General features: G+C 43.5%; 1 protein-coding gene across 1 annotated transcript in view; it reads right to left on the bottom strand.

Annotated features, from left to right (window-relative positions):
• The window catches only part of GAS6 (growth arrest specific 6), a gene marked incomplete at its 5' end in the record, with an annotated part of 36,527 nt that extends 14,984 nt beyond the window's left edge, over positions 1-21,543 (bottom strand). Inside the window, 4 exons of the mRNA XM_010728605.1 lie at positions 570-692; positions 5,874-5,936; positions 6,709-6,733; positions 21,334-21,543. Of these exons, the coding sequence (XP_010726907.1) occupies positions 570-692; positions 5,874-5,936; positions 6,709-6,733; positions 21,334-21,543 (421 nt within the window). The remainder of the gene's footprint in view (positions 1-569; positions 693-5,873; positions 5,937-6,708; positions 6,734-21,333) is intronic.
• Between the last annotated feature and the right edge of the window lie 2 nt (positions 21,544-21,545).

Raw genomic sequence — 21,545 nt, 5'->3', positions numbered from 1 at the left:
CCCTGCCCACGGCAGGGTGGGACTGGGTGGGCTGTGAGGTCCCTTCCAATCTAAGCCACTCTATGAGTGGACTTGGAATAATACCGCACCAGTGAGAAGGGATACAGCAGACTAATGTCACCAGTTCATGCATTAGCAAGAAATGACAACAATCTGCCAGAAGTGTCTGTTGCTACTGCAAGGGAATGGGAAGATGGGCCAGTTTAACAAGATCTGCAATTTGCCCTCTGTTACTACAGTGCTAACAACATCAGTTGAGGGAGTTGCATTTGCAAAGCAACCACCAATTCACTTGTGCTGCCCTTTTCAGAAGAGTGGGACAGAAAGTTGGGGCACAACCTCTTAGATTTCCTTGTCAACACCAAGGTGAAATCCATTAAAGTCATTTTTAAAATGGTGAGAGGCAGTTACATGATTTCTATAAAGGCAAAAGTATGAGTGGTGTGTAACACAGGTTCAGTACTATGACTTTTGAATTGGACATCACATTATCAGTGACTAATTTAAAATACAGCAAGTATTTAAAATACAGCTGTTACAGATCTGAAAGAGAACAAAACATGCATTACCTTTATCACATGTTTTTCCCTGCCAGCCACGTTTGCATTCACAATAGAAGTCCCCCTTCAGATCTTCACACCTCACAGTCCCTTCTTTGTAACAAGGATCAGGAGAACACTGATTTGGCAAATCTGATTTACAAAAGGAATTAAAAACAAACACAAACACACAACAAAACAGAACAATGCACTGAGGTCAATAATGAAAGCTCTTATTAAAAATCAAGACATTTAAATACTAACAGAGAATCACTATCAGAAGAACTCGCACCTGAGAAAACTGGAAGCTAATGCCTATTGCTGACTTGCCAAATAAGCTGTGCCAGAAATGTGAGATGAAATTCATTTAATTGCAAAAGGAAGTGAGCTGCTACCCCCCACGTTTGAAGGATATCTCCTGAAATAACTGTAATTCTACTCTCCTCACTTTAGAAAAAAACAGAAAGCGGACAGCAACTAAATACTCAAGGAAGAAGGGTGATCTTTTCATTTACTTTTGGTAATTTAACTGAGGATTTCACCAAGGTTGATAGATTGATTACTATAAAACATTTTTATCTGTTGTTTTTTTTTTTTTTTTGTGCCAGAGCTGAGCAATTTAGGCTTTTCTATTATGTAGAAGGAAAATAAGTAAGAAACACCAATGAGTTAATGGCATCAGAACTGCAAACCAATCATCCGTTTTGCAGACAATGCTAAGCTCCTTAGCAGGCCAACACAGAATAAAGTCCTACACTGACTTTTAAGCCAAGTTCCGACAGTCAGCAATGGACATTCTCCACAGGGCCCAAGAAAGCAGTGCCCATACTCTAGGGAGGATTGAGGGAACAAGTATCTAACTATTACACAAGTGAGTAAAGAATAGAATTCACCATTACTCTAGGGATGGTGTTGTGCAGAGATAGCTGAAGGACACCACTAAGGATTTCCCTGTCCTCTCAAAAAATGAGCTAGGAAGCTCTTATGTAGTATCTGTTCTAGTAGTGTTGCAGATCAGCAACTTTCTAAGACTGTAAAGGTATTAGCTGTTTTCACAACCTTAACCAGAAAGAGCAGTGCAGGAAAGGAAGTCCTGCACATGATGCTTGGGCTTCTCTTCTGGTGAGTAAATGTGGAAGTTTTTTGTGCCAGGGAGGGGCTGGCAGCACTACAGAGCAGTGACTACCCAGTCCTTTTGGTGGAGGAGACAGAAGCTGTCACAGCTGCTGCAGCTAGCAGCCTTTAGGGGAAGGACTGCTGTTATTAGCAACACCTTCTACAATCCCACAGTCTTGGCAACACATCCTTACAACTCAGCAGAAACCCATTCAGCCCAGACAAAAGGAAGACTACACAAAAAGTTTTACAAAAGGTAAGTTTGCAGCACCTAATTAGCAGCAGCCCTCTGCACAGCACCATGTCTGCTGCTTAGACAAAATACATTGATTTAAATGACGAAGTACAGACATCTGACTCATTTTGCTGTAAAAATTATTAGAGAAACTTCATGAGAAGTGCAATATGCAGTAGTCAAAACAATATTTTAGAAGTATTATTTGTGTGCAACATTAGCAGCCTTACACATTTCTTCCTACTGCACTCTGTTCACCACTGTGCCCATGGGCCTTTTGGATTTTTGGGCTGTGTTTTGGCCAGCTGTTAGGGCTGGTGCTATGTTAGGCAGAAAAATAATGTAAGAGAATAAGCACTAGAGTTGGACTGTGTTTGTGTTATATTTGCCAGGAAAAAAACGTCAGATTCTTACCGTGGGCTGCACTGCAAATTCCTCATTAATGCAACCCCCAGTGGACAGCCCCATCTACACTAAACCCTGCAGACACCGAATTACTGAAGGCTGAAGTTAGCCACATTAGTGTTGCAGTTTATCCAGGTTACTGTGGAGAACTGATTTCTTATTTGCTGTCCATTCTTCATTTATCACAATGTGCAATATAAAAGTGTTTGCCATTTATTTCTCTGTAGGGCATTTAACTCAGTTTCATGATTTCACCCACCTCTACCCAAGCACAGCTCCATCCACTCTCTCCCTTCAGGTTCTCCTGCTCTGTAACTAGCACAGCTTCAGTTCCTAGCTGGGTGCAATGTCACTGAGCAGATAAGAATTCATCCTGAGCCTCAGCAAAATGCTCTACAGAGGACAAAGGAGGAGAGAACCAGAGGGCTGTTCCAGGATGGAATGTGACTAGAATCCTGCCAAATAAATGTGTATTTTCAGTATTTCATCTTGATGCTCAGAAACTAGACCCTGAGTAACCCTATAGGAAAAACATACAAACCCAGCCTGTAAGAGCCTCACAGAAACAATCATCTCCTCAGCACAAACTAGGCTGCAATACTTTTCTTCCCCACCACTCCAGCTTTGCAGAATTGAGGCAAAGCCACAGCTAAGGTAGAAGATGTGCCACACAAAATACAACACAGTCATGTGGGCTGCCTCCAGCATGTGCCCATCAGAATACCTGCCCAGAGACACATCACCAGAGTAGTGGTTAAGGTGGGGATGAGCCATCATCCTTTTGCATCCATGAGAAGCTCCTTTTCTTGGGCAGATCAGAATTCGTATACAGTAAATAGAACGGTTTACAGATGGTAAGCCAAGTCTTTCTGAAGCAGCACTAACCAACCCTCCTAGACATGGCAATGTTCTCAGTCACCTGTGTTGGTAGCCAATACAGGTCAACAGGGCTATCTTGAGCCCCCTCATGCTTCAGCAATTTCCCTCAAACTTGATTCTCATGTGTCTTGCAGACCCAGATGGAAATAATACTGTATAATAATAAAATATTTATATCCCATCAAAAATATGCTGGCTGTCTGCTCCTCTTCTCATGAGCATCTGAAAACACAAGACAGTCCTGTGCATTCCTTGTGGCTTCACAGCTGTGTAATTCCACCAACTTCACTGAAGTTGATTTACACCACTGTAAGAGAAAAAAGAGCTCTTGTTCCCATTAATTTACACATCAGACTTCAGTAAAAGTATTAAAAGTAATAAACAAGTGACACTTTTTATGTGCTTTGGTCTATGTCTGATAGCACATATATGTCTCATAATTGCAGACAGAGAACAATGTTGTTTCAATTTCTCAAGTACATGTGGAAACATGACTTTACCTAAGTACAGTCATTGCTGCTTCCAGTTCATAAGTCTGCATTCTGAACTTGTATTTTGATATTAATAAGTGGTACAAATTAAAACGTCATTTGGAAAATGCTAGGTTATGAAGATTACAACACTCAACACATAACAAAAATCTTATTGTTTTTTTAAGGTCAGATGTAACTTGGGTTTCCAAAAAATCTTGTAGCATTTTCCAAACTCTTGCAGAATCAAATCCTTAAATCTTAGCTGACCCACAATACCTTATTTTAGGAAAAAAAAAATCCATTTCAGCAGATCAGAATATAGGTATCTATGTGTAAAGCAAATATCTATGTGTGAAGCAAGTGTCTAAGTTCTGACTGCAGTCAGTGGAGATCTAGTCAGTACTGTGGAGTCCACAAAGTGATTCAGCTAACCCTAGAGCAGACACAATTTGGTCAGTGGCATCACTGTACAACCACTGAACAGACTTACTCTCCACTGACTGTAACAGGACCTACACACGCATAGGCTGGAAATACCTACATCTACCTGTCTAAATCTGGAGTTGAACCCTACCTGTAGCCCCAATCTAAAGATCCTATGAAAGAGAATATTCATATGCCCCAGTAAACTGCCTATTCACTACCACAAATAAAATGTGTACCTTATTTCTAGCATAAAATAGTCACCCTCCAACTGTTGGGTTATGCAGTGTCCTTGCATGTCAGATTAAAAGAGCCTTCTACTACCTTGTTTTGAGAAGAGAAGGAGACTATTAAGAAACACTGCACTTAAATGTGTCTTGCAGGCACAACCCTGGAGAGCTACATAGCCTTTTGGCAGCATCTAGGAAAAATAAGACACGCTGGAATCAGCTAAGCACAAGGTCTGTCATTTTTCCAAGCGCATTTCAGGCTCCTTTTCCTGTGAATTAACAACGGCCAGCCAAAACTCAGTCACTTAAAAATATTTTAGTATTTTAATGGGGGAAAATATTGTCATTTTATTGCCAAACCACCGCATCTCCAGTGGACTGAATCCCTAAAAACAATTACTCAGTTCTCATTTTTTCAGAACACAGAAAACATCCTCACCCTTCAGACTTCTGTCTCTGAAGCACGGATCAGCTATTCAGAACCAGTGTTCCCAGCTGATGCCACCATTTGCAGCAGCAGCTCCCACCTCCCTGGTGTGCTATGCACAGGAGCAAAGGGAAGCACCCAGCCTCATATCCCACACTGAATTAGTCTGCACAGCACACAGGTACCACAGGTCTGAGAATTCCCATTCCGTTGGCTCCAACTTCTGCAACTGATACATGAGGGCATTACATGAGGACAAGTCTAGACACACCACTTACTAACTTTGGAATTCACACTTCAGAAAAGAGTGCTTATAAACATGAAAGTTTGACAAAATCCTGATCCTGCTTTGGTAGCACTGGTATGCACACAAGACTGACGCAGCTTGGTCACAGTAAAAAACTGAACCGCAGGGACAAAAATGAAAATAAATATGTGTGCATGGTTTTCTCACCATTTTTGCTGATCTGCTTCCATAGCATATTAAGAATCTTTAAGAGAATATTTACATGGTATCCTTAGCGCTGCTAAGCTCAAAAGGGAACTGGAAAGGTCTCATAAGGTACTGAAACACCCATCTCTAGTGTTAGCAATGAGCAAATACCTCTCTCCCCTCTATACAGGTATCAAATTGACTTCCAAATTGATTTGAAATTTTAAAGGCTGTAAAACCTACAGCATAATCACGTGATGAGTGCAAAGAACCTCCTACTCAAAGCTGTCAAAAGTCTGACATAAGCCTGGGTTTGACTGTAAGCTTTTTTAAGGCTACTTAACAGGGGAAAGCCAAAGTCAGCATTTGAAAGGAAACTAAAGGACAAGCATGGAGTACAACGTTATGGTAAATCTTACTACTTGTCCATATTGCTTTTCAGTTCATTCAGACATCAGGAAATTGGTAGGAAATAAATGTCCTCCATCAAAAAATATCAAACCACTGAGTGATGTGTGACAAAAGGCAAAGTGTTCTAAAAGTGAAAAAGCCTCGTTCTGTTGCTCAGATTAGACGATCGGAAGGTCAAGCATAGAAAACAGGAAGAACAGTACTAAAATACTAGTTAAAAATGTAGGTAACTGGCCTGGTTTCATCATTTGAGGGAGCACAAGAGAACATTTAACTACAATAAAGAAAACAAAAATGCTTACTATGTACGCATGTAAGGAAATCTGGACTTCTTGTATACGGCGACCCGTATTTGTGAATACAAGCTGAAGAAGAGAAAATGAAATTTGTATTATTACAATGAATACATGGCAGCTGTTCAAAGCATGTAAAAAGACAGCTAGCCTGCTGATGTTTCATTAAGCAAGGTTTTGGAGGGCGGATGCAAAACCTATGCAATAGTATAATCTCCCAGATGTCTTAGACTTCTTAAGTTCATAAACATTTTTTAGCTTTGATGTAGAGTTACAAGCCATCTGAACAGAATGATCATTTTACCAGATGATACTATGACTCTAAATGCATATCTAAATGCATAGCTACTAAAATCTGGCCTAGTAAATCTCTTTTGAATCTAAAAGGAACATGGAGTTTTCTCAAATTGCTGGAATTTATGATTTTAAGTGCTACAAGTTAAACACAAATAGAAAGCAGTATGGTGACACAACGATGATACAGTCAGTAGAAAAAGCCAATGGACCAATCAGTAAGATTTTAAAACACAGAGGTTAATTAATAGCTAAGATAATTTAAAAGGGATGAAAGTGAAAAACTAAATTATTTACCAGCTCTAGAGGCTACAAATAATAAATGCAACATCAACATTTTAACACATAGAAAACACACAATCTATGCAAATATATGTTTAAAAAAAACCCTTAAAATCACATACGAATGTAGAGTCAGTAGGAAAATTAGAAACCCATGCCTACTGCAGCCTGGTTTCCATTGCTTTCCTTAGAAGAGCTTCAGCTGTGACACACTCCAGTGCCAGGCACCACATATCAATGAGGTAACAACGTAAAAGCTGCGACTCACCTAAGTATTTCGGGTAAAAATATTCCTGTAGGAGGAAAAAAAAAGCAAAGATTTATTGAATGATACTTGCTTTTATTATCATTCTACTAGTGTTTAACAGCTGCTGTTAAGTGTGGTGGTCTTGCACAGCAGATGTTAATCAAGATCCAAACATAAACATCCTCATTTCTTTCATTCAGAGCCAGAAGAAACACATGGTCATAGATGCGTTCTGTCTCACATGGATAGTGAGGAACATCAGTTCCTATGTCAGTGCATGGTTGGTCACCTGACCTGCCAATGGTAGTGACTGAGCATTAAGCCACCTCATCACTATCTCACGAGCAAAGCTGCTCACTGTAAGGTATAGAGAGGAAACGGATTTAGGGATGAAAACCAGAGGGCAGGAACACAACAACTTAGTCACCCTGTGCCTCCTCAGAGTCCCTCTGCTGATTCAGAGCACATGACACAGTAGCCACAAAAATAAAAGAGTACATCTTGCTTTTGTAACAGTGAATATCCTACAACCCCAGGTCAGGTTGGGGGTTAGAGAAAGGGCCTGCACTAGAAGGCGGTGCGCATGCAACAGGCTGCCCAGGGCAGTTGACACTGAGTGCTGGATTTCAAGGAGTGTTTAAACATCACTCTCAGACATATGGTCTGAATGTTGGGTAGTGCTGTGTGGAGTCAGGAGCTGGACTCAATGATCCTTGTGGGACACTTCCAACTTGAGATATTCCGTGATTATGTGATCACAGCTGCTCATTTAGGAGAGGTCCAAATGTATCTCAGAAGTGTTTAATATGGGCAAAAATTGCCTAAAAAGGACTTCCGTTGAACTACAACTAGACTGGCTCTCCCACTTTTCTGGCAGTACATGGCCACACGTCATCACTCCCTACCCTTTGTGTCGACAAAGTGCAGCCACGTGGCAAGACCGGCACTTTGCTGATCTGACCTTGTGCATTAGATAATACTCAGCCTGGTGAGACCTTGCTAGCTGCATGATCACTTGCACCAACGCAGTGCATGAGCAGGAAAATGCAGCTGGGCAGCATGAAGGGTAGGAAACTGGTCTAAGCAGATTGTTAAACTGCATTCTTAAAAAAATGTAAAAATTCATCACTTTGGAACAGGTAACTTTCCAACTTCATACTGTATTTTGTGATGTATATATAAGTCACTAGTTTGAGAAGTGTTGAAGTTGTAAATGAGGCATGTGATTGAGGGAAAACTCATGAATCATATGTGTTTAACTTTTCTGATTAAATTAAATTAAGCTATTTCTCAGCTAACCAAGAAATTGTACTCATACTATAATTCTCTTTTACACAACATAAGCAATTTCGGTATCACACTGTATTTACAGAGAGATTGGGACAGCAAATGTCATATATTCTACAAAATTAATTTGCAGTGTGCGAGATTAGAAGCTACGTATTTTATTTTCTCCTCTTATTACAGATCTTTGGATAAGATCATGCATATATACGAATGTGTATGAAGAACACTCACAGGCACACATTGTGATTCAGTTTGACCTGGACTGTCTAATGCAATCAATTGGTTGTCAAGGTCATATAAACAAAGAGTTTTTCACTGCTGTCATCCTCCAGAAAATAATCAATCATTTCTGGAAAATATGCTCCAGTTACTGAAATGTGCCATGTAAATAAACAGTCTAAATCATGAAAGCCTCAACAAAGAAGCAGCAGAAGCAGCCCGCACTTAATCTGATTTCCAATTCTAATATAAAGGTAATAGATTTAGGATCTTTTGAGGCTGAGCTTTATAATATCTCTTTGAGTTAAGAAACTGTACAGTACATTTCCCAATCCTTTTTTTTTTTTTTTTTAAAGGCTTAGGGTTTGGAAAAGACAAGTCAAAAAATAAACTCAAAAGAAAAGTACATCTATACAGTCTAAATATTCAGATTATTCAGATAAGCATCCAGCTCAGCTATAGCCACAAACTGAACTTCAGCCAGCAATCAAAGAGAAAAAGATAGCTGCAAGTGATGAAATATGCCACATATATATTTATTATTTCCTCTTCATTCAATATTCATCACAAAAACGTGCAGATGTAGTTCACCACCACCACCACAGAATAATCCAGACACTGGCAAGAACTACTTTTTTTCTGCATTCACAGAACAAGAATTAGGAGCCTTCATATGCATGGCTGCCTGCTTAACTGCTTGAAATCAGTGAAACTAAAGGTGTAAAACAAACAAACAAACAAACAAAAAAATGAAAAACACCACCAACAGAACAAACTTATCAGAAGTTTGTCCAGTTAAAGATTCATCTGGTGTCTAACTTGTATAGGACAGCCAGACATGCATTGTTTCCAGTTTGAGTGTGCAATTCTGTAATGCCTTCTCAGACTTCTGTAATGTTTTACTGACCATGAGCACTGAGGAAGATGAAATCCCTCAGCCATGTACAGATCATGTCTCTGACAGAAGTCTCATTTTTCTTCCACCAGAAGAGTTCAGTTCTATTTTGAGGGTCCAAGAAAAACAGAGAACACTCAATTCTACAATGCCTTGTCAGATTTCAGTGCTGTAATGTCTTAATGACCCGCAGTTGAGGAAGATGAAATCTCTCAGCCCTATATACATCATGTCCCTAACAGAAGTCTCAGATTCATCGTCCCTCCACCAGAAGTTTTCAGTTCTGTTTCTGGGATCCAACAAGAATGTCAGGAGAAATGCTCTGAGGCTTGTTAATAAAAGATTCCTTGCTGCTATTTTGCTGATTTCTCAACTAGTCACCTTAGACTTGAGGCTCACATCTCACTATCCAGAAAGCCCCTCAGGATTCCCAGGGCCCAAAAGCAGGTTAGTTAACTCTGACCACTGTGGCTTCAGTATACATGCTGACCTCACTGTCAGGCGGTAACATCGCAGCGCATACATGAGAAAGACAGAGGTGCTCCAGCCAAGGCCTCAGAGGAGCACCAACCTTCAAAAGAGACCAACCCTCACAAGAGGTGGTTTTACAACTCCGCCCCTGACCAGAGTTGTAAAACCACCAAAATGTACTCCCAGTCCTGCCTCTTGTGACCACTCTCTCTGCCTGGTTCCCACCTGTCAACCAGTGTTAATCTATGCCATCTGCCCCCAGTGGTACAACTCAGCACAGCTCTCAGGTAGAGAGGGAGAAATGGGGGAGAGACAAGGAAGTGCCTTGTGTCTGTAGCCCTCTGCCCTTCCAGCCACATGGAAAACATGGCAGTACGCCCAATCTCCAGACAGGCTGGTTGCAGTTCAGCTCAAGAGGCCTTTTGGCCTTTTCTCTGCAGAGATTTAAGCACTACCACCCCCACCTTTGCCATACAAACACATGCATAGTATAGAAACACTTTTTGATGCAGTAAGCTCAATTACGGATTCCAGCATCCAACAGTAGTGCAAGATCTAGGCAATTCACAGAATCACAGAATGGCCCAAGTTGGAAGGGACCTGAAGGATCATGAATCTCCAACCCCCTGCCACATGCAGGGCCACCAACCTCCCCATTTAATATTAGACCAGACTGCCCAGGGCACCATCCAATCTGGCCTTGAACACCTCCAGGGACGGGGCATCCACAACCTCTCTGTTCAGCCTGTTCCAGCACTTCATCACTCTCTCTGTAAATAACTTCCCCCTGAATTTCAACCTAAATCTTCCCTCCCTCAACTTAAAACCATTTCCCCTTGTCCTGCAGTTGTCTACCATTTCAAAGAGTTGATTCTCCTCTTGTTTGTAGGCTCCCTTTAGGTATTGAAAGGCTGTAGTGAGGTCACCCCACAGCCTTCTTTTCTTCAGGCTGAACAAGCCCAGCTCCCTCAGCCTGTCTTCATAGGGGAGCAGTTTCTGCCTCCTGATCATCTGTGTGGCCCTCCTCTGGACCCTCTCCAACAGCCCTCTGTTTTTCCTGTACTGGGGCCTCCAGACCTGGACACAGTACTCCAGATCGGGCCTCACAAGGGCACTGCAGGGCTGTGGGGTTAACTGGGCAGAAGAACCATTATCGACTTCCCTGCAAAAGGAAACCTGCAATGTTCCTATGCTCACAACCTCTTTTCAACTCCACAGCCAAACTCTTGCTCAGCACTAAGATCCAGAAGTTAATGAAATTATAAAGGGCATCCATTCGACCTGCTGCTTTTTTAGAGACAATGGAAGAACACCAAATCAGAACAGCCCTTCCATGAGTCACTGTATATAAATAACCCTTCTGCAAACATAACAATAACCATGTCTACACCAGGAAAATGTTCTCACTGTTGCTTAAAGTAATTGGCAGCGCTGAGAACCTGAGCCAGAAGGGCCTGCCAGCTGCTTCTGTTTACTTTGTTTGAGCACCAGGTCAAGTAATCCTGCTCAGCACTGAACCCAACCAACCCCATGTCTGAGACGCGACAGCAGCAGATGGAAATCTACAGCAGGACGGCAATACTGCCATCTCTGAGGGATCTCACTGACTTGCATAAGCAGTGGTAATTTCTGAAAAACAGTTTCTTAGTGCAGACAGGCTACTGTCACTTGCAGCTTCCAGGTTGCTAAGATTACAAAGAATAAAGCAAACAAAAGCTACATTAAATTCAGACATTGCAGAGCAGCATGAAAGGGCACAAGTCCAATTAACTTTGCCTTCACAGTTCTGCTTATGAGATAAAACTTGCCTCCAGAAATAAAATTTAGAATAAAAAGCCCGTATCAGAACACACAGCTCTGCCTGTCAGCAAAAAAAACCTGTCTTCGGCACAACTAATGCTTCTGTAGGGCTGTATTTGCTGAGTAACCCATAACAGACAAGCTTGTCATCTGTTGCCTCAGCACAGCGACAACTCCCACATCATGCCCTTTTCTCATCTCCATCTAGTGACTTCTTTTTTCTCCTTTCAAGACTGTTTGCCTGGAGCACGGCGTGACCTCCTTGTTTATAAATACACTTCATGTTTCCACTCTGCAGGCCTGCAGAGCAATGGCACTACTAACCATAATTGGCTGTGAGTTACTGTTTGACTTGGGTGTGTATTTACAACAACCGTTTGTTTGGGAACGCAAATTTCATTAATGCTGAAGAGCACTCTGCACTGCTTTTTAAACTGGGCCCTAGGCTTCTGTTGCACAGCAAACCTCATGCTGAATGACTGGGTCTCCCTCCCATACTGTGTAATTGAAGAGTCCTACAATTCAGATCTTTAACACAATAGAAACTACAGGCATAGAAGTTAAGCTTCAGTCAATGCCATTAGACTTGCGAAATCTTCCCTCCTCTGAGGAGCTCTATGCTCAGCCAGGTCAGTTTTCTTCCTATCTTCCTCTGGAACAACATGGATTCTCTGTGCAAAGAGCAAACTCCTCACAATCTGGCAAGTGAAGGCTCAGATAACCAGGCCTCAGATAACACTGGCAATTGTGGTTCAATTGTCATTTAAAGACTACAAGCAAATTCAGGGAAACTGGATCTGACAAAACACTTCGCGTAAGTAAAAAACTATCTCCACTTAACATCCTATATTGTGTCACTGTTCTGCAATTATTTAATATTTAATATTTAATATTTAAAATAGAACAGATTATACATCGTAGTGAATGTGGCTTAAATGCTTGTGATCTCTCCTACGGGTTCTGCAGTATTTTATCCACTGAAGACAAAATGGTACTTTTCCCCTTTATTGTACTCCGACGATACTGTAAGTTGTCTCTTAGGATTCTGTTTAAGCGCAGCTCACAGCAGCAATGTTTGGTCACTTTAAGGCACCACCACATTCTGCCACAGTGTGGACAGGCAAGCAGGAATAGGGAAGTACATCTGAGGCAACGCCAGACAGAATCCGACCTTACACTTCCCTGTTCATAATTTTAATAACTAAGTAACTTTTGCATTTTTGTTCCTGCCCCACACATTTTCTGGAACTGAGCTAGGACATGCTGTTCCAGGAGGCAGTCAAATGCAGCAGCTCTCCAGATGCACGTGATTTTGTACAGTGCAATCATCACAGGTTCTCCTTTTATCTCTTTATTTATACACCCCACTGGCCAGTAGCGTAAAATGATGCAGAGCAAAGACAACAGCAACACTTGCCTCTTTTCCTGGGTATCCACCTTGTTTTGCATCTTTACTCTTCCTCTTGGTTCCACTGCTCAAAGGAACGGGAAGAAAACCCCACACAACAGATAAAGAAACTTCCCAACAGATGTTGTGTATGCATGAAGCGCCTCTAGAACCGCAAGTCACAAAAAAATAGTGATGAAGGTACAAATATGGAAGGTAGACCTGCTGAAGAACTTCAGTCTCGTTCTTCATAGCTTCGTTCTTCATTTATTACTTCAACAGCATGTGCTGTGATGATCTTTTTGCTTCTTCTCAGCACATGGCCTTCCTCTCCTGAAAACACGCTATCCTTTCCAGTGTGATGGTACAGCCCTTTGTGGGGCGAATTGGACTGTAGAACCAACCCAGCCACAAAATGATCCTTTTTCCTTCCAGATTACTTTTCTTCAGATCTGTTTCTTAAATTAGTCCATGCAGTCACACAAGCTGCTGTGCAGGGAGGGTGAATAGAATGGGCAAAGGCAATGGGCTTAAACCAACTAGACCGACTGAGCTGTGAATCCAAAGTTGCTGAAAAGTAATGTGAATGGAGGAGAAGCGAGTTAGGAGAATCCCATCCCACTCCTTGCCACTGGTTCTGCTTTCAAATTGCCACAGTTTGGGTCATTTAGCAGTTGCTGAATTACTTCACCATGAAATGAACTATGAGGTAATGAACATTTTTAATGCTGCTTTTGTAGCTGTCTTGCCACAAGGCATCCTTCTCTTCCCAACCCAGCTCTATGTCCCACAGCCTCCAGTGCAGCCATGCTGCCCACATCTCCCTTGCTATATCCCGTCTCTAAACCTCTGGTGCTAGCTCCATCCTTGTTCTTCATATTTACTGGAAAGTAATTGCTTGTAATCCATTAAGTTCATCTTGAGCTTAGAGTGCACATGAACCACAAGTGCCAATTTATACACATTCAGTGTTTCCCATACCTGATTCTCAAGCATCTGTACTAACACAGTCTGTATTAATTGCCAATAGGTTATTCCTCTTTTTTTTTAGAAAGAAAACAAAATGAGCCCATAACCACAACACTGCTTTCTTCATTTATTTAAGTGGCTTTCTTCCCCTCTCATTAAAACCTATTGTATTCTGCTAAAAAAAGCCTCCAAATTAACCTAACATTATCTGTTTTTTCCATTATTCTCCTCCTTGCCCCAAATCTATATAATCCCCTGCTTCAATTCGCCGTTCTTAGCACCTTTTTCCATTCTAGCTTTTAATAACCCCTTGGTGTAATATCAGCCACTTTTGTTCTCTCTCCCTAGCTCCTCGCCTCATGGTTTACTGAAATGTGGAATACTTCCATGATGGGCTGCATCAGTATTTCCAGCTCTATTCTGAAAACCTGGGCTTAATTCACGCAAGTGGAAACAGATAAGGACCAGGCAGGCCTGACTCCTGCAGAGTTGATGGAAGTTTGTCTGCTTTGACCAGCAGCAAACCTGACTCACCCTTCTCAATAACCTCTGATAATGCAGCATGTAGCTAATGAATGTACAAGCTGCCTTCTAGGGCAGGTTTGAGTATTTCTGTCACCCTCCTGCTACTAAAGTCTACCACCTCAAGCAGATGGCAGTCCATACTGCCAAGTATATAGACGCATCCTGCCCCACTGTCCCCATCAAGACCAAGCAGACCTACTGGAGTTTGGTGCGATTCTCTCCCATCCTAGAAGAAAGAAAGGGAAGGGAGAACCTGGTGAACCTTCAGATCTCACCACAACAGAGAGCTGGGATTCTTCATGTCATTGTAGCGTAAAGCTCAACAGTCAAAATTCTTAACTTCCTTCTGTCCTTCAAGACATTTCTGGACAAAAGTCTACATCTCCTCCTATTTTCTTTCTTGAAATCTATTAAGCAGGTAGCACTGTGCCTGGGAAGCATTCTTCCATATATCGAATCCAAGTAGGTCAACTCATCAGTGAGGAGTTGTCTGGTAACTGTCTCCCTCTCTTAGATAAATTCTGTACCAAAAAGAACAAGTATAAAAATTTATACCGGTTATAAATCCAGCTCTTCCTGAACACTGCCAAAATGTTGTAGCAAACTGATGCATTGAGAAGAATTTTCTCTGCAAATAAAACCAGATTTTTGCCTGGATCTAGAGAGGAATATTCTACACAGGAATGATGACGTATCTATTACTGAATTACTCAAAGAAGTTTTACACTGCTTAACTTTCCTTAATTCTTGTCCTACATGCCTTCATACTTTTGCTATTAGTATTTACAAATGTGCATTTATCCTTGATATTCTTAGAAATAAATATTGTCTGCCACTCATTCTTCCTAAAAGACCAGAGTGAAGTTTGGACTCTAGTGCATGCAAGCACATCTATGTTATTGTGACCATATTATGTAAGGGAGCAAATACAGAAATAAAAACAATGACTCGGCAACATTATGAAAACCTACCAAACTGACTGCTATCATACCCTAAACATTGCTTCATCTGTATTTCAGATTCTTGCAAAACCCAATCTAGAAGAAAGAATGCTGGCATTGCTAGACGTTTTGTTAGGATCAGCAGTTTTCAAGCCATGAAAGCAAAATGCCCCAAGTACGCTGGTGCAGTCACTGCTGACTTTGCTGTGAGTTGGGGCCAGGACAAGACACCTCCCATATACCTTCCAGCCCAAGTTATTCTGCAGTTCTGTGCCATGTGTATCCCTTCATAGAATCATTAAGTTGAAAAGTCCACTAAGACCATTTAGTCCAACCCCAACCCATCTTCACCATGCCCACTAACCATGTTCCTCAGTGCCACATCCACGCATTTTTTTAACACCTCCAGGGACAGCGGCTCCACCACCTCCCTGTTGCAGCTCTTCAACAGCAACAACAGCAAACACGACAAGCAGTGACAAACAGATGCTGTACTGATAAACTGTGGTCCAAAATGATGAGGCTTCACACCTTCACTGTGTTGGACCTTTCTACACAGAGAAACTCTTTGCACAAGAAACCTGCTTTGCTGTATTTACTTTCCAAAGTTTCCAAGAACACCAGCAGTCATGTTACCTTTTGCCCTCAATTTCACATGCTTGGATAGCCACATTTTTAGAACAGGTCAACCAAATTCCAGAGCAGTTTATCAGTCAGTTAACAAGCTGTAGTACCTTGACTGCATACCAAGGTCAAATATTTCTGCAGCAAAGCTTTTTATAAGGCCTCATCAACATTTGAAATGAGATAACATTCTTATCTCCACATCCAAAATATTCTTCACCCATCCATCACACTTTGCATATCTTTCCAATAGATTCCATTTACAAACATAATGCACTGCATTTCGGTTCACAACTCCCAAGAATATGTTTTCCACTTTTATTTTCTCCCACCATATCATTTTTTCATTTTCCTGCTTGATATCTCTAGCCTAATAGAAACTGTAACACAAAATCCTTCCTAGAATTCTTCAGTAACATCTAAGGATGTTATCACCAGCTCCATGAAAAAAAGGCTGCAAGATGCATTAACCTGGGCTCGCACTTGTTTTTACCATGTATAGTCATACAAATTGCACAGACTGAGTTTTGTTCTGCCTCCTAAAAAAACCTCACAATCTAAAAATGTTTCAATTGATCTTCCTTCCTCCAGTCTGGGCAAGCTGATATTTATATTTTCCGTGACTTAAAAGACAAAAGCTGTGCTGGCCTGCAAATGGATGGCTTTTTGGCCCCACCTAATACGCTATTATTAGCAGTTGATGTAAGTAATGGCACATGTGGCAACACTCGCACGCAGGTTCCAGGGAAAGCCAGTGTTCTGCCGACTTCTTGCAGTTTCTTTGAAAAGCTGATCACCGAAACAGTGAAGGCCTGATGTAGAACAAGTGTGCTCTGTTACAGGAACATGCAATTCCATTGCTGTTTACTGCCTCGTCCAGTAAATGGTTACCTTTCCATAATATTACTCTTGGCTGGATGTTTCCATTGCCTGGATCCATTGGCTGGGAAGCATCAAGAAAGCTACATAACAGCCTTGCTCCATCTCATCTAAACATCTGGAGCTGTCTGACTGAACCATTTAATATAATTTCACATCTCAGCTTTAAGTCGTGGGTCTCTGTGGTGGGTTGACCCTGGTAGGCAGCCAAGCATCATGCAGCCACCCATCTGGCCTGTCAGCCACAGGACAGGGAGAAAGGAAAGGAAGAGCAAAAGCAAGAAACCTTGTGGGTCAAGGTAAAAAGTGCTTAATAAGCAAAAGAGAAGTGGAAGAAGAGAGAGAAAGAAATCAAAGCCAGTTATGCAAAGGCAGCCATTTACCACCACCAGGTTGACTGATGTCCAGCCAGATGCCAAGCAGATGTCCAACCAATCCCCATTCCTCTCCTTTTTTACTGCCAGCATGTTGCTACACAGAATGGAATGGCTCTTTGGTTGGTTTAGGTCACCAGCCTGGCTTCCTGCACACCCTCAGCCTGTTCACTGGACTGGGAAAGGCGAGATGCAGAGCAAGCTCTAACCGCTAATGAACCTTCAACCATCATGGCTGCAAGACACTGCCCACTAGCACAGAGAGCACCCATGGGGCTAGATTCATGCTCTTCTGGAATTTTATGGCATAAAACTGGGGAGATGTGGACAGACATGACAGTGCATACAAGCAATGCACAGATAAGTTCCCTATGAATAGCCCACCATGGGAATCCCTGCAGGGCTAAGGAAGGCAAGAATCATAAAGTTTGGAAAATACCTCTCAGATCATCTAGTCCAACACCAGCCCATCCCCACCATGTCCACTAACCATGTACCTCAGTGCCACATCCCCACAGTTCTTGGACAACTCCAGGGAGTGACTCCATCACCTCTCTGAGCAGCCTGTGCCAATGTATCACCACTCTTTCTGAGAAGAAATTTTTCCTAATATCCAACCTAAAGAAGTAAGTTGTGCAGCTTTTTCTTTCTGACACGACCTAAGCAGTTAGCCTCTGTGACCACATTCAGCCTTCAGAGACAAACATTTCAGCCTTCCAACATGCAAGAAATCATCAGCTGTCAACAGTAATCAGTACGTTTCCCCAGTCACTAAGAAGTCTTCATTCTACCAAATATGCCAAAGTGTGGCAGCAGTTTCTGCAACTCACAAACTGCTAGGCAATGTTTGTTGAACAGTTTTCACCTTTCCCCAGCCAGCTCTCTCTCAGCTAGCTTCCTTCTCCTGTCAGCCAACAGGACTGGGTGTAAATGCAGCACCAGGGAGATGGCAGCACAATAATTTCCACTATTAAAGAGATACCTCCTCTACTTCAGGTGTGTAGCAAGAAAATGTAACAAGATTAAGCCAGATGGAAAGGCAAGTGAGGAAAATATTCTGCTCATCACATCCATAGGTGCTGCCAGAAGTCATCTATGTCTTACAAACAACTGGTGGCTTCAAGTGTTTGCAGTAGTAGCAGCTCAAATGTATGACTCTAAGCTTTGTGCATCTGCTGCCTTGTGCCATATGCTGGTTGGAAGAGATAGGGAAAGCCATAAATCCACCTGATAGGAGGTGCCATGGCTGCTTCTCAGCCAAATTCAAGCAATGTGGCAATGAGAAGCAAGGACACAATGCCCAGAGCAAGTAAATTCACAGCTCTTGGGAGCTCTGAGTCAGAACAATGGCCAGGAAGTTTTACATGATAAAATAAAGCATTTTGCTTCAGAATCACAGAATTGTAGGGATTGGAAGGGACCTCTGGAGATCAAGTCCAACCCTCCTGCTAAAGCAGGTTCCCTACAGTAACAGGAAACGTAGGAAAGCATCCAGGTGGGTTTTGAGTATTTCCAGAGAAGGAGACTCCACAGCCTCTGTAGGCAGCCTATTCTTGTGCTCCGTCACCTTCAAAGAAGATATTTCTCATATTCAGATGGAACTGTGTTCCCGTTTGTGCCCCGCTGCTCCTTGTCCTATCATCGGGCACCAACAAAAAGAGCCTGGCCTCAACCTCTTGACTCCTGCTCTTTAGATATTTACAAGCTCTTCCCCATGCTGAACATCCCCAGGTCTCTCAGCCTTTCCTTGTATGGGAGATGCTCCAGGCCTCTAATCATCTTTATGGCTCTCCAGTGGACTTTCTCCAGCAGTTTGCTGTCCTTTTTGAACTGATGAGCCCAGAACTGGACACAGTACTCCAGATGTGGCCTCAGCAGGGCAGAGCAGAGGAGAAGGATCACCTCCCTCAACCTGCTGGCCACATTCTTTGTATACATCCCAGGATGCCATTGGCCTTCTTGGCCACCAAGGCACACTGCTGGCTCACGGCCAACCTGCTGCCCACCAGCACATCCAGGTTCTTCAGCAGAGAATTCTTTTCCAGCAAGTCAGCCCCCAACCTGTATGATGCATGCAGTTATTCCTCCCCAGGGGTAGGAGTCTACACTTGCTCTTGTTGAACTTCTTTCAGTTTCTTTCTACCCAACTCAGCAGCCTGTCCAGGTTTGGTTGAATTACAGCACAGCCTTCTGGTGCATTAGCCTCTCCCCTTGCTGAGGGTGCACTCTATCCTTTTATCCAGGTCACTGACAAAGCATGTGTGAAATCAGCAAGGGGACACAGGTACTAGGAGCTCACTCAGCCTCAGTGGTATTTCTTCAGAGGTTTCCAAAACTAGCCTTAGCAGCAGTAATAAAGGGAACACCAAAAAAAAATTGAAATGCTTTGCACTATGGAACATGCCTAAACGGTGTGATTGGCTCTTATGTTGCACACTGAAAGAATTTAAACTCAAATGATTTCACTCTTTTCATTAGCAAGAGAACATAGGGAGAACCCTATGCTTTTTTTCACGAGTACCAAATATTGATTCAGACACATCTGCACAGTCAACCATCCATAGCAGATAGCAGAGCTGCTCACCTTGGGTTACCTCACTACAAATTCCATTTGCAAGATTCCTCCTGCTCTCGCTGCTCTGTAGTGAATACTTATTCAAAACTTGTGGATATCAATTGGAATATGGAAATAACAGTGCGAGCCACTCTCCTAAACTGGATATTTCAGAGAATCACAAGGGTTGGACAGGACCTAAAGAGATCATTGAGTCCAACTCTCCTGGTAAAGCAGGATCCTTACAGAAGGTTGCACAGGTAGGCATCTTGCTGGGTTTTGCACATCTCCACAGGGGACTCCACAACCTCTCTGGGCAACGTGTTACAGCACTCCATCACCCTTACCATAAAGCATGTCTTCCACATGCTTGTATAGAACTTCCTACATTCAAGTTTTAGGTCATTGGTCCTTGTCCTATTGCTACAAACCACCAAAAAGAGCCTGGCCTCATCCATTTGCATCCACCTCCCTTCAGATATTTATAAACATTAATCAGATCCCTTCCCTCAGTCCTCTTTTCCCCAGGCAGAACAGATCCAGGTTATTCAGCCTTTCCTCATACAGGAGATGCTCCAGGCCCTTTATGATCTTTGTAGGCCTTTGCTGGATTCCTTCTGGGAGGTCCCTGTCTTTTTTGAACTCGGAAGCCCAGAACTGGACACAGTGTTCTCAATGTGGCCTCGCCAGGGCAGAGAGGGAGGATCACCTCCCTCAACCCCCTGGCCTTGCTCTTTTTAATGCACCCCAGCTGCAGGCAGAAGCTGCCAATGAGATGCACATAGAACTGGTGCACCACTAAACACTGCCTGGGCAGCAGCTCTGTATTAAGCTCTAAATTAAAACCTGGCAAAAAGCAAAGCCAACCTCTCTGCTGCCCTTAACACTGCTTTGTAACAACAGCCATTGCCTGACGGAGCGCACATGTCAAGGCTTGTCCCAAGGAGATGCAGAACAGCTCCTCTGTCCCTCCCTCGCCTCTGGTGCATGTGCTGTGTACAAGCACACCTACACATTGCAGACGCATACATGCTCCCTATCCCCTCGAAGCACCGAGCTATTAACGAACACACTGTGCAGTGCAGGCCTGAGAAAAACACCTCCTGCTGCTACTGGGTGCCAGATCAGCTCCGCAACGGGAGCAGCCGCTTCCAAGCAGCGTGGAGAGGAAGGAATGAAGCAGGCGAGCCAAGCTCTGTAAAGCAGCACAGCCGCATGCAGTGAGAGCATGGCAGACGTGACAGCCTGCAACGGGGAGCCCAACAAGGTCAGCCTTTCATGCTGGGGCCTCTAGCCGCACCTGGCTGGGAGACTGTAGCAGCAGTAGGGGCCGACAGGTGTGCCTCCATAGTGACAGCTCCTGAACCTGCCTGCTCCAAAACGCTCACCCAGCCGAAGCCGACCAGGGAGCGTCAGCGTGTGTTCACCAGAAACCTCAGCTCTACCTCCCCGCTGGGAGAGGAGCCCTCAGCACAGCCGGCGGGAGGGCAGCGAGGTGTCCGGGAGGCACCGCATCACCTTGCAGTGCTCTCGCGGCAGGGCGGCGCGGTGCCCTTCCCTGAGCCAGCATCCTGCCGGCACGCCCTGCCCAAGTACCCGCAGCATCCACCCAGGCAGTGGGTGCTGGCTGTGCCACGGGGCTCCCAGCCGCTTCCCAGCGCTTCGTCCTCCTCCCACTGCATCCCCACCGGGAGGAGACCCGCCACCTGCGCGCTCCTTACCGTTTCGGGGTCGTTCTCGAAGACCTCCCGGGCCTCCTCTTTGCTGCAGTGCTCCTCCACGCACTCTCTCTCCAGGTGCCCTTGCTTGGTCTCCTCGAAGATCTGGTAGGCTCGCCGCTGCCTCTGCCGCAGGAACTGGGCAGCCTCCGGGGCGCGCAGCAGCACGGCTGGGCCAGACGGCGGGAGGAAGAAGGGCAGAGGCAGCGATGAGC

Source organism: Meleagris gallopavo, chromosome 1, assembly GCF_000146605.3.
Source record: "Meleagris gallopavo isolate NT-WF06-2002-E0010 breed Aviagen turkey brand Nicholas breeding stock chromosome 1, Turkey_5.1, whole genome shotgun sequence".
NCBI lineage: Eukaryota > Metazoa > Chordata > Aves > Galliformes > Phasianidae > Meleagris > Meleagris gallopavo.
This window is presented reverse-complemented; position numbering and strand designations above follow the sequence as displayed.